Here is a 13,378-nt window from a genome sequence, read left to right as displayed (position 1 = left end):
GCTCGTTGGGCCGAATAGCGAGTGGTAGCCAGCACTTCCACCAATGATGTTACGGGGAATAAAGTATACACTGGCGAGCAAATGCGTACTGGCGAATATACTGGCGAGCTGATGCGTACAACGCTGCTGCAGTCCGAGCGCGTTCACTTTCAGCATTTCGTCGTCGTCATCCTCAGGCATCTACTTAGCCTGTGACAATAATCAGAAAAGATTAATTCCTAGCATCACACTGACTGGTTACCAGCCCATCTTGCATTATATCGATGGCCGAGATGTATGCACCCTAACAAGCTCGCACACATCTCTCACGACCTCAGAACGGCCACCTGCAATGCCCAATATGTCATGATCAAGATTTCACCACGCAGCTCGGATCAGAGCAGAATCATTTATCTTGACATGTACAGTAGCCCTAAGCCCGGAAGACAGCGCTTCAGGGCCCAGATAAAGAAGTTCGTGAACCTGGCGGGTTTTAAGCCCATGTTTGTGGAGGGCCACTTTGATGCCTACCCGTACAATACCAACAAGGGCATGGAAATGTGGCAGAACGGGACTGATATGAACTGGACTCTAATCAACGACAAAGCTTTTGCCATTCGGTTGGGCACTTCTCCTGCAGAAACTCCAGCTCCGACTTGACCTTCGTCAAGAATCTCACCAAGGTATACAACCAACTCAAACAATAACTTGGGTAGTGATCCTTACGTCCTGGTGACGCAGTTCTCATTCGTCCGCAAGACGGCACGGGAGTTTTCTGGGGCAGGCTGGGACCAGTTTCGCAAAAGGCGCAACGACCGGCTTCTCCCTACAACCCGGCTGATCCTCGAGAAATGAATAGGCCAGGTCTGAGACGACGTCAGAAGTACCACCAAGAAGATTACTACCAACCTTCGGTTGAAAAGATGGACAGCCGTCTTGCCTACCCGCTCAACGCCAAGCAGTCGCTTTTCGCCCACTGGAAAGGGCAGCGCCTCAATATCAGGATGCACAAGATGTCCGACCTTCACTAGACCATACAGGAGCACTGCCGCGTTCTCGCCAAGCAGCAGTGCGGCGAGGTCTGCAACGCGTTAGATGGCCAGATGCGCAATGGCAAGGCATAGAACCTAGCTTGAACACCTGCTCGACGAGACTAATACCATTACTATCCAGCGGAACGTACTTGTGCGAGCCGTGCACGAAGCTCAGCAGTCCTCTTTAGAAGAAGTTTCGAAGCAGGCTGGTGCTAAAATATCTCTCTGTCGACTCGAGCCTGTCAACAATGTCGCCCGAGTACTCGGAAACGGCTAACACTGAACTCGACGCCGAAATCTGCAACGAAGACGTTCGGTGGACACTTCACGAACTGAATGTAAGGTCTGCTGCGGACCCTGACGGAATAACTAATAAGCACCAGCGCAACCTGAACGACCCTTCAATCGACTACCTCACCATAGTCATCAACGAAGCATGAAAGAGCGGCGAGCTCCCCGACCAGTGGAAGGTCGCACACGCCGTGCTCATTTCAAAGCCCAACTTGGACAACATGCGCCTCATTTGGCTCCCGTCCTACGTAGACAAAAGTTAAGTTGTCTCTCTCTCTCCTTTTACGAGTTCAAGGTAGCCGTGCTCAATAAGTTGACTCGGTGCTTGGAGAACAATGGGCTATACCCACACGCCGTCATTGGTTTTCGGGCCAAGCTTTCTACACAAGATGCTATGAAGCTTCAAGCACCAAGTCAACGACTGCAGCACTCGAGACATGCGGGCATTGTTGACCTCAACTTATAGAAAGCTTTCGACAATGTTGCTCACTTTTTCGTGGTGCAGTCGATTGCCAAGCTTGGGCCCAGAACGAGGCTTTACGAATACATCAAATCGTTCTCCTACCACAGGAGAGGCACCCTCGGAGTGGGAGACGTCGTCTTCGAGGAGATCAAGCTGGTCACGCTTGGCATGCCGCACGTGTCAGTGATATCAGCCACCCTATTAACCTTGTCATAGTACGATTGTGCAAGAATCTCTAGTATATTAAGGGCATTAACCACACAAGTTATGCGGACCATATAACTATTTCGTGCTCAGGTGAAAGCCACGGCAAGTTGAGTGCTCCCTGCAGGAAACCATAGACAACACGGAAGAATATCTCCGTCCTACATGCTTGAGGTCTTCCCCAAACTTCCCCAAACTATTCGAGCTTCTCTACCAACCCACTAGGCGAGGGCCCAAGCCCAGAAACTAGCAGCCGATCTCGGAGAGCGATATCAAGCTTTGCACCGGAGAGGGCGGCGCACTACCCGGAAATAACTCAATTCAGGTCCTTGGCATGACTGTATAGTCATTTAGTTTGAATGGCAAGAATAAACTCAAGCTCACAACCAAGACAGTTAACATGGTTCAGCCTGGGCTGGAGATGACCAACCACCAACAAGACCTCAAGGAAGGCAATCTAATCCACCTGGTCAATGCCAGTTTGCTCGGCGGTTTTTCCTATATTGTGGACATACACAGCTGGCAGCGTGCCAAGCGCGACAAGACCAACGTCCTGCTCAGAAAGATTACCAAGCGCGCCCTCAGTATCCCAATTAGGACGAACACGGTGCGCATTCTCAACCTCTGAGTACAAAATACGTTGGAGGAGATGGCCGAAGCGCTGGAGCGGGCTCAGCACGAGCGTCTTTCGACCTTCCAGACCAGCAGACATATACCCCGAAAGCTCGCCTACTCTCCAGCTGAAGTGGACGACAAGATGAAACGGGTGCTCTGTGGGATTCGCGACCGCAGTATGGATACCGAGGAATGTCCATCCCGAGCCTAATCGTGGCAAGTAACGGGCTAGAGCTGCCACACTTCTCATGCAAATCCACAGTGAGGAGCACGGCGTCAGCTTTGTCGATGTGGCAGGGTACCGCGGGAGCCGTGCATCTGCGCAATCGTCGTCGACTTCAAACAACTTATTACCAATGGCGCATTCGTGCACACTGAAGATCTGACTATTGCCGAGCAAGTGGACTTCGCCCTGGCTATGCTGGATTATGAAAGGGAGGTCATCTGTAGGGACTCCAGGTCAGCTATCCGTGCTTTCGAGCGAGGTGCCGTCTCTAAAAACCCCTGTACGTGCTTCAAAGTAGCGGCCATGACGCTATCAAGCACCGCGTACTTATCTGGTTTCTCACAGATGCTGGCCTGGTCCAGGCGCTCCCCCAACCCTCAACAAGTCTGCCCATAAGACCACGCACATGCCAACTGACGTCATCGGATGATTCGGGTACAGCGGGGTTGCGGAGAACAGTGACGCGCCTTCCACGTACAACGAAATAACGAAACATTTTTAGCTCACGCGAAAAGCATATACACTCCCTCATCCAAACTCAATAGACCACGAGCCCTTACGTTCAGACTACTGCCGACGGATAAATACTCTAATCTGAGCTTCCTTCACGCTATTTATCTCGACGTGCTCCCTATTTACGCTTGCCCCGCATGTGGTGACGTAGCAACGCTGACGCACCTGTTCTGGAAATGTGAGGCAACGCACACTGAACCCGACACTATTTCAGTCAAGTGGAAGGTGGCTCCCTCTACGCAGCTCTCCACGGCTCCCTCTCTGCGACGTGGGCTGGGTTAACGGCTTTAAGGGGGCTTCCGGTACATGAATGAAGCAGCACCTCTAACAGATGTCATGGGGTTGTGACGTGGACACATGGAGCAGACTGCGGGTTGAATAATAAACTGTTTATTTGCGCCGAACTTGGGGCCACGTAAAATGACATTCCGATTGCAGCAAGACACTGGCACTGATAGTGGTGAGAAGAGCGTCTGCCGTCAATCAACTGACAAGCGGCGAAGCATGTCGGCATTGGTACACTTGCCTTAGAACAATACAGTGTTATCGCTAGCGGCAACGTAGGTTCCTCAATATTTTGAAATGTTCACTAGGGGGGTGGGCGTAATTTCAACGAAATAATCTACTGCCATTCAAAACCTCCTTGTACATTGTAGGTGCGCTTTATGTTGAGAATTGAGTACAACGTAACGGATTGATAGGAAATCTTGTGGAAAGAACGTCGCAATAAAACAAGCATTGCAGCTCTGTTTGCCTACAACAAATTATCTGTGTTTTTAAGACGTGCTATAGTTCTGTTGATTATTGTGATTGAACTGAAAAAGAGCTTTGTGGGTTGATTTAAATTTTGCTATATCGCTGCTAGCTGCATATAACATTACAAAGCTCAGCCCAAGCCCTTACTGTGAAAGTAATATGTAGGTGACTATATATGTAATCTCGGAAGGGACGTGCACTTCAAATTGTAAGACTATGTCTACTTAGGGCAGGTAATAACCACGGAGCCCAACCACGAGATTGAAGTAAGTAAAAGAATATGAATGGGGTGGAGCAGATTTGGCTAGCACACTCAAACTGTGACAGGTAGATAGCCACTATCCCTGAAGAGGAAGGTATATAACAGCTTTATCTTGCCGGTACTTAGCTACGGAGCAGAAACCTGGTGACTTAAAAAGAGGGTTCAGCTTAAGTTGAGATCAACGCAGCGAGCGATGGAAAGAAAAATGGTAAGTGTAACCTTAAGAGACAAGAAGAGAGCAAAGTGGATTAGGGAACAAACGGGGGTTAAGGATATCATAGTTGAAATCAAGAAGATGAATAGATATGGGCCGGGCATGTAGCGCGTAGACAGAATAACTGCTGGTCATTAAGGGTAACTTACTGGATTTCCAGAGAAGACAAGCTGGTTAGGGGGAGACAGAAGGTTAGATGGGCAGATGAGATTAAGAAGTTTGCGGGTATAAATTGGCAGCAGCAACCACAGGACCAAGTTAACTTGTGGAACATGGGAGAGGCCTTAGTCCTGCAGTGGATGTAGTCAGACTGCTGCTACTGATGATGATGATGATTATGATTATGATGATGATAATGATTATGATAATATTAGTGACATTCCCTGAGAAAAGTCTAAGACATCCTAAAAAACGGGGAGTGCAACCACCGACACAAGCAAGATGACCCAACAGCGCAAACGCTGGAAGTTTGAAGTGCTGTGACAGGCAGACCGTTTGCGTGACCGTGAAATAAAACTGGGTTTGTTGAAAAGAGACTAGCCTAGGATGCAGACGGTAAATCGCATGTCAACAATTCAAATATAGCTTTCTTGGCCTTTTATACGCCGAGTACAACAAGATCTTCTTAGTACCAAGACTCTCTGAATTGGAGCTCTGGTGACTTCTCTCAGAGACTTTGTGACAGACTGTTTGATGGGTTGATACCACCTGAGCAGTCACCCTTCAGGCTTCTCCGTATATTTAGGTACGAGAAGAAGTAAGCCTGGCTTGCAATGTCAATGTATAAGGACTGCATCAAACCTGATGTGAACCTGCAGACTTCACAGTGTTCTCAAATGGGCTGCCAATGTTTCTCGGCAGGTCAGGGCTCGTGACTTTCTGGGTGCGCTGAAATAGCATAGCTAGTATTCTACTCCGTGTAAGAGAGTCCAAAAACTATTTTCATTAATAAGTATAATGTAAATAATATAGACTTGATTGTTTTAACCAGACCTTGCCCAATCACTGTGCAGACAGAACACGCACGTGAGAGTGAGAATCCTCACGAAGGCAATCTATAAAACGTCTGACCTTTTCTGATAAAGAAAATTTGTAACTTGTTGCCATTTCGGGAAGCTAATACCATGAAGTATTTCTTTCAGAACAGCTTCTAAATTCCATTCACATCATCACCAAATTACGTCTTATTTTTCCGTATATACCTGACTCGAATCAGCTTTTGTGGCAGAAAGCAGCTGGGTTGTACCATGCTTGCTTGACATTCGCATCAAGGTATGAACCAGAGGTGAGTGTGAATACTCTATTTTTATTACCAAATAATCTTCTAAAAATTGATAAGGGGGTGAAACCTGCATAGGGGTATCCTCTTCCTAAAATACCAACTGAAAGCAGTTATGAAGTACTCGCAATGTGGATGTCTTGTAATTGGCCGAATTTCATAGCTAAAGGTCCATGGTGCACGGCGTTTTACCAAAAACACGTGGTTTCGATTCTGGGCACGAGAGTTGCACATAGGTACACGCGACACGCTATCAGCTACTGTAGTCAACTTATACACTTCTTAAAGATCATTTAGATGTTCGATAATATCCTGAGCTCTCAACACCACCATCCCTTGCGCTGCTTGTCTCTTTCATCTATGATCTATGCCAAACCAACTCACACTAACGTAGCTGTCCCTCAGAAAGTGGCGTAAGTTCAGGAAACTCTAATGCAGAACATGAAGTTTTATTAGTTTCCACAATTGAACGAAGAAATACATTAGTGGCGAGATTTGGCTTGCAAGCTAAAAGTACTATGCAGCCTGCTTTTCAAGATACGCACTATTCCTCATAATTTAGGATAGCACCTTTAAGCCGCAGTGGCACTGCCGTATCGGATATGCTAGAATAAAAAACCAAGCCAGTATGCTTGACTAGCCATTCTAAATATTTTATTGTTTACTTTTGACATCCGGAAGTAACTACGAGTGCTGCTACGCTGCTCTGCTCATTCTTTAGAACAGTTAAGTCCAGTGCCATGGTAAGCCACTTCAGGTACAGTGTGGAAAAGACGCGCAAGCGTCACGTCTTATTTATTCCATAAAAAACAGCCTAAATTACGACATTTCATTTATATAAAGCTGAACCGTGACACGATCGAGAAGAATGTGAGTGGCTGAAAGCTTTCTGCGCTGTTTGTTCGAGATAAAGTGATAAATGTTTTCTCCCGTATACTTGTTTTCAGACATGTGCAGATTTTGCTTTCGATCATTCTGAATAGAAGATAAAAATTATTCCACATAACTGGTCTGTCCAAGTATTCTTCTATTTTCTACACCTGCGAAAGTGTTTCTTATAAGGTGTTTGCTATGTAGTGTTCCAATATAGTGTTTCCTATAATTTTACACCTGCTTTTATTACAGACAAAATATCTCGTTGAATGGCTCGCTTCAATGGACCTGGACATCCTCAACGAGAATAGGCTGGCTAAAGTGAATTCCATGAAGATGATTGTTCGTGGCTCTCTTCAGCTTGGAGTGCCAGCATTCATTTCCTTCTCATTCAGCCCAATGGAGTTTCGTAATAACAAGAGAATAATGAAGGTACACAAAGCGAATCATCGTTCACCGTATTACACCAAGAATTGGGAGATATGCATCAGATGCGGCTATTAGACAAGCCGGAATGTATGTAGTACACGGGCTTACACTGTTTCGTAGAACCCGATTTCCCAATTCTGCGTACACTCTTAGGCAAAAGGGTCTTAAAAGGGTGTGTGGTTCGTCCTTTTGAGGACTAATGGGGCTGCCACAACCACTATTTTCTTTAAGCACTAACGGCACTGTGTCTAACAGTTAGTCCTCACAGACGAACTCAAGGAACCAACAATAGGTTCTGACATTTACACCTTAGTGAGTAATCGTTAGTCCCACAACTCACCTCGAAGGACTAACATTGAGTCCTCACATTTTCACCTTATAGAGGAACTGTTAATACCCACATATACACCTTAACAAGAAAACGTTAGTCTTCACAGTTGCACCTTGTCGGACGAATGGTTGAGCCACTCAAATGCTCCAATCGGATGGACTTTTTGTCCCGAGTTCACACATTGCTTTTTGTTTATTTTCTGCCAGGCCTAGTTCTTTTTTCGCGTGTTTTTCTGCGCAGCGAGCAAGAAATTGCACAGAAAAGAACACGCGAAAAAGTAGTTAGCCACCTATGTGTAACTGCTTTCATAGTCACGGCAACAACGAACGCCAAAAGTGAGACATCGAAATCTTATATTTTTCTACATACACATCAAGTTTCTCCGTTCTTTTGAGTGAATTCATGGTGAAGTGTACAAGTCCAGTCTCGTTCTCCAATTTTGTTCACTCCATGGGGAGCTCATTCGACGGAAGCGATAGATGACAGGCATTGCAGACGCCAGCGCAGGCAGCCTTCTGCCTGTTGTGTTCCGACGGCTGCACGTACAATAATATAGTAAAAATAGTTAGGCACACGTGACAGAAGATAAAGATGCACGCATATGACAAGTACGTGCACGTTATTGTAAAAACAAGCGTTAAAAATGACACACAATCAACTTTACCCTCACTTCTCGCACAGTCCTTTTGAAGCTGCTAATGACGAAAGAGATGGATGACAGGCATCGCAGATGCCAGCGCACACAGTCTTCAGCACGGTGTTTGCCCGTGGCTGCACAATAAATATGTAAAATAGTGAGTCAAACGTGACAGAAGATCAGTACAAATGCATATGAGAAATACATGCAAGGTGAAAGGAAAACATACCTGAGATATGACATGCTAATAATATCATTGTGGTGTCACACATCGTCAAAGACTCATTTCGATCCCCGTAGCGCGACAGCTTAAGAGCGTAGCCCGCAGCCACAACTACGCGAACCACCATCCCGCAAACAAGTCGGCAAGTTCTAAGCGAGTGGCGTTGTTCAGCTCGAGCAAGCGAACGCGAGAGACAACACGGCGCTGCACACGGAGTGTCTGCCGCCAGCCAACTTCGAACAGGAGAGTGAGCGTACGCTTGGCCGCCGCCACGAACAGCGCCGAGCTGGTTTGGAGCTAGCGCCGAAGAAATCGACGGTTATGCTCCCTTTTCCACAAACTCAAGCGAGTGCAGCGCGCAAACGGGAGTCCGCCCTAGCGACCAACGGACGGCGCCGAGGTGCTTGCGACCGACTGACGGGGAAGCCAACTGTAATGGTGACAAATTTTTAGTGAGTTCCGACGCTAGAGAAAGCCCCGCCAGCCCATGCTGGTGCACATACAGCGTGCTACATTCTACAACCAAGCGCTTCGCAAGAACCCGCAACGTGTTTTCGACAACTTCCAACACAGCGACGAGGTCTCAGTGTAATATCGCCAGCCCGGAGGTCATCGTGGTGGCGAAGACAGGCGAACACTCGATGAGCGAGCGTACGGGAGGCCGACGGCAATGGCGGCCAATTTACAGGTGGTCGCAAAGCACAGGCGTACTGCAGACGCCGAAGATGACCTTCTTGATGCATTTCTTGCGTGCGATATTTAACACGACCGAGCCCGTTGCCGGCAAGTGCGATTTGTATCGCACACGCGACAAGTAGAGTAGAAAAAAAAAGTGATAACCTACTTGTCTTAGACTCCAGCGCTGTTTTCTGCCCTGAGTCCGACTGAAGTATATATCTGATAGGCCTGTTGTCGTCTCGTCTGCCATATTGGCCTTCTCAACTGTTGCTGTCGTGTGTTGGTCGTGACTATCTTGAAGCCAGAGATATACAGCGCAGCGTGGTGACATGTCTAGACTTGCTGCAGACTTCATGGGTGCAGCGAAACGCAAAATTAGCAGCCCACACTCATCCAAACATACACACTAGCACCACGCCGTATTTTTTAGATCGTAGAATCCAGGTGGCCTTGGTCGAGCACTCCGAGCGCGACGCAACGCGAACAATCGCCGGCACAATACGGGAAAAGACTGAACAAGCAGAGGAGGAGAAAGAGGGCTGGTCACCTTGGGAACGCTTTTCGCGCTGCCTGCAATCCCCGGGCGGTTCATCCATTTGGAGCGTGTTGGAAAGCAAGTGCTTTCGCGCGGCACGCTTCCCTCTGTGGTTGCTCTTCAAAGGTCTATCCGTTCATCGCGCGCGCCTATTGGGCTCCGTTACTTATTTTTTGGGTAATTTTGCCTTGGAGTGTGCAAAACAAAATGTCCCGCAACGTCTGTTTTTCACGGAGAGCTTTGCTTTTAGAATTACTAATTTTCCCGGCCTCCACTAAAGCCATCTCGAAACAGCATAGGGCATCACATTCAATTGATTGATTGATACGTGTGATTTGACATTCCAACACCATCATATGATACTAAAAGACGCCATAGTGAGGGGCACCGAAATTTTGGCCGCCTGGAGTCTTATAACGTGCACCCGAAAGCATAGTGAAATGCGAAATGCAGATCGAAGGCTGGCTTGTGTGCCTATCATTGTTTTTTTTTGAACATTTCGTTGACTTCACGTGTACACTTGTCCTTCTGCTTCATCGCTGCTGCAGCTTCGTTTAGCACAGCTGTGCAACCCCGCTACCGTCCATATAGAGACAGAAGTGTGGACAACGTACCTTTCTAAGTGCTATGGTCTGAAAGACTTGACCGGACTTTCAAGCCAACGTTTATATATCGTCCCATTTGCCACATGTGCCCATCAAAATATCATAACGCTGTTCCATACTCTTGGCTTGTTGTATTGTGCATCGATGCGACACACGGAGTGCATGAGGCCGGGCGCCCGAAGCAAGGGCCGGGAAGGTGGAGAAACTGACAGTGCCGAGACCCGGGTATAAAACCTTTTACTACGTGCACGAGCATCTCTGTATATACAAATATACAATACTATCTAGGGGCCAGCCAACCGGTTCTGAAACCTGAGCCATAACCGAACGCTATATATCACGTCATTCCTCTGTTATTTGAAAAGCATGGGGGCTAGCACGTAACAAAAAGCATAATGTAACACACTGCACGTAACACAATGCATAATGAAAAATATGAATGTCTGGCTGGCGCTTTAACGCATCAAAGCAAGGCACAAAAAAGCAAGGTACACAAAAACACCACCACATCAACCCCTCCCCTGGGAGAGTTTGTCCACATAGTCACTGTCATGTTTGAGTCTGCGGCGCTGTTGCCTGAACCTGTGCAATTTCCACGAAAGGCGTTTGATGGTGTACACCACTCCACTTGCACATAAGGTGAAAGTTTTAAAGCGCCTCATACAATTCCTCTCACCACCGGTGAGTGATGCCCCTCTGCAACTTTTGGTCAAACTCCCGCGCGCACACTTCCTGTCTTTTTCCAGCATGGATGACGACACTACGTCATAATGTGCAGGAGTCTTTTTAAGTGATGTGACAGAGTGCAGCTACGGCATAATGGGGAAGGCCTTTTTTTTGCTTATCCGAGGGCAAATTGCTGGGCAACACCGCACCACCTGGATTCTCTTTTTGTTCTCGCTTCAAGCATTGTAACAATCTATGTGAAGTGAAGGCAAGAGCCATGTGTGAGAAACCACCCACTTTTGATCTGTGAAGCTGCTGCAAAAAAATGTCACGTACAGCGGGAAGACAAGCCTTTTTTGAAACAGAATAAAGATAAGATGTGGTCCATTCATTGTTTACGGGGGAGAGAGTGGTATACGACCAAAAACATGACATTTGGAGAGCCGTACTGAAAGATATAATTGCAAGACATTGACCCTCGACACTTGAGAAGTGAAGCACACGTCTCAGCCCCGTTTCTGAAACGTACTCAGAGCTTAGATCATAGAGTGCATGAAACTGACGTGATCAACAAACAAGTAGTCACCGACGTATCTAAAAACATGTCGTGCAATACTCTTGAAATACTGTTCAAGTGTTCAATTTATTTTTCAAGGAAGAGTTGACTTCTAAGAGTGGACTTTATTGGGTTGCACAAGCTTGTTTAGGCCGGAACACGCTTGCTAAAGAAAGGTTCTTTACACTTGAGATGTCTTGATCCAACAGATTATGCAGCCTTCGTCAGCATCGATAATGTAATTGGCATCATTTTGTACTGATGTTTTTTTCACTGATGGCCTAATAAGACAGAGCTTTAACTAATCTGCCTAAGCAAGCGTTAGGCTTTAAAATGTAAGTTTTAAATTGGTTATGTAGGCATAAACAAGCTCTGAGACAAGTTTCCGTTCATTCCCTACACGCTCATCTCTAGCTTCAGAGAATAATTCTGTTATGCTTTAACTGATTAGCTTTAACTAATCTGCCTAAGCAAGCGTTAGGCTTTAAAATGTAAGTTTTAAATTGGTTATGTAGGCATAAACAAGCTCTGAGACAAGTTTCCGTTCATTCCCTACACGCTCATCTCTAGCTTCAGAGAATAATTCTGTTATGCACCTAAAGTGCTTATTTGGTGCATGCATTTTTTCAACCACTACATGATATCAACAGTCATAAAAAATAGACGCTCATATATTCCGTTTAAGTCTAAATCCAGCCTCTCACATCTTGGTGCGATCAGTCGGATGCCTGTGGTCGAAGTTCGTTTGCACCTCCCAATCCTTTACCTAGCTTTATGTTAAGAAGGAGGCGAAACATCAGTTGACTTTTTGCATGTGAATACCCAGTGCCACACAGGAGCCTATCATAGCGCTCACCGAACTGCTCTAATAATTGAACACTAATGTGTTTGTAAAACCGACCCAGCACCACTGTTTGCACTCGGCCCGTCGATACATAACCATAACCTGTACCCGCGAAGTAAAGGTGGCGTGAATCGTGTCAAAACGTTTCTCTTCCTTGAGGCGGAGGTGCAAGTTTGGAGAGCCCATGATGCAATCATGACGTACAATGCACTTTTTCAAGTTCCACGCAACCAGAGATGCATGCATGATTTCGAACTATAACAATGCCACCATTTTTTCCTTCCAATAATAAGGAACTGCTCTCAATTGCATTTCTCATCAAAAATATTGAATAGGCAATAAAAAGAAATAGGTTTTATTCGCCTCCGAGCAATGCTGAGCTCCCACAGGCTCAGCATATTCGCGCAGCACGCTGGAAATGTGGGGAAGGCACTACTTCTGCGAGTCATGTCTAAGGCCATTTACACAGAGTGGCTCTCCGATACTCAAGTAGAGCCGCTTTTGCGCCCATCATCCGCAATCACGTTTGTTGTGCGGTATTTGTGTGCGTTCATCACACAAAATGCAAGTGTGACGAGGTTTCGAACGCAAAATCGGTTAAAGTTTGTTCCTCGCCTAACGTTATTCGTGGTGGATTAGCCGTAAACTGGAGGTTGCGGGGAAGCGAGGTGGCGACTGATTTAGCCGTCTTTTTTCCAGGCCGATTTTAACAAACATGGGGGGAGGGTAAGTTTTTGAGGGGGGTTCACCTGCGAATGGGAACTCAGCTAAATTCAAAGTCTGGCAGTTTTGACAAAACACGAAAGTAAAAAAAGTCGCAAAAGCAAAGCAAAATGCAGTCAGTTTCAATGCTCTGGCGGACACGTCTGCGAAAAGTGGAGTACTGAACGTTGGACTATTCACATTCATAAATCCGCGGAAATCTGTGAGCTTAGAAGCACACGCTTTTTATCGCAAAGCTGACCTGGCTCAGTACTTACCAGGTGGTATAATGAAGAGCTTTTGGCCGTCACTTAAAGTTCTGGAATCAGAAGGCGCATTAGCCAGCAATTACAAGAAACAGAAAGGTCATTCTTTGGTGAAATGTATTTCATAGCACAACGCGCATATCCATTAAACAGACGAGGCGTAGATAAGCGCATGAAGAGCAAAGTTGGTAATCGAG

General features: G+C 46.5%; 1 protein-coding gene across 1 annotated transcript in view; it reads left to right on the top strand.

The window, feature by feature from the left end:
- The first annotated feature begins 2,620 nt into the window (after positions 1 to 2,620).
- LOC142802937 (neprilysin-1-like) overlaps positions 2,621 to 13,378 on the top strand; it is a 36,539-nt gene continuing 25,781 nt past the window's right edge. Inside the window, exon 1 of the mRNA XM_075888021.1 lies at positions 2,621 to 2,762. Coding sequence (XP_075744136.1) covers positions 2,621 to 2,762 — 142 coding nt within the window. The remainder of the gene's footprint in view (positions 2,763 to 13,378) is intronic.

The sequence above is a fragment of the Rhipicephalus microplus genome, chromosome 3 (genome assembly GCF_043290135.1).
Source record: "Rhipicephalus microplus isolate Deutch F79 chromosome 3, USDA_Rmic, whole genome shotgun sequence".
In the NCBI taxonomy this organism is placed as follows: Eukaryota; Metazoa; Arthropoda; class Arachnida; order Ixodida; family Ixodidae; genus Rhipicephalus; species Rhipicephalus microplus.
The sequence above is the reverse complement of the archived record's forward strand: the minus strand, read 5'-3'. Positions and strand labels throughout refer to the sequence as shown.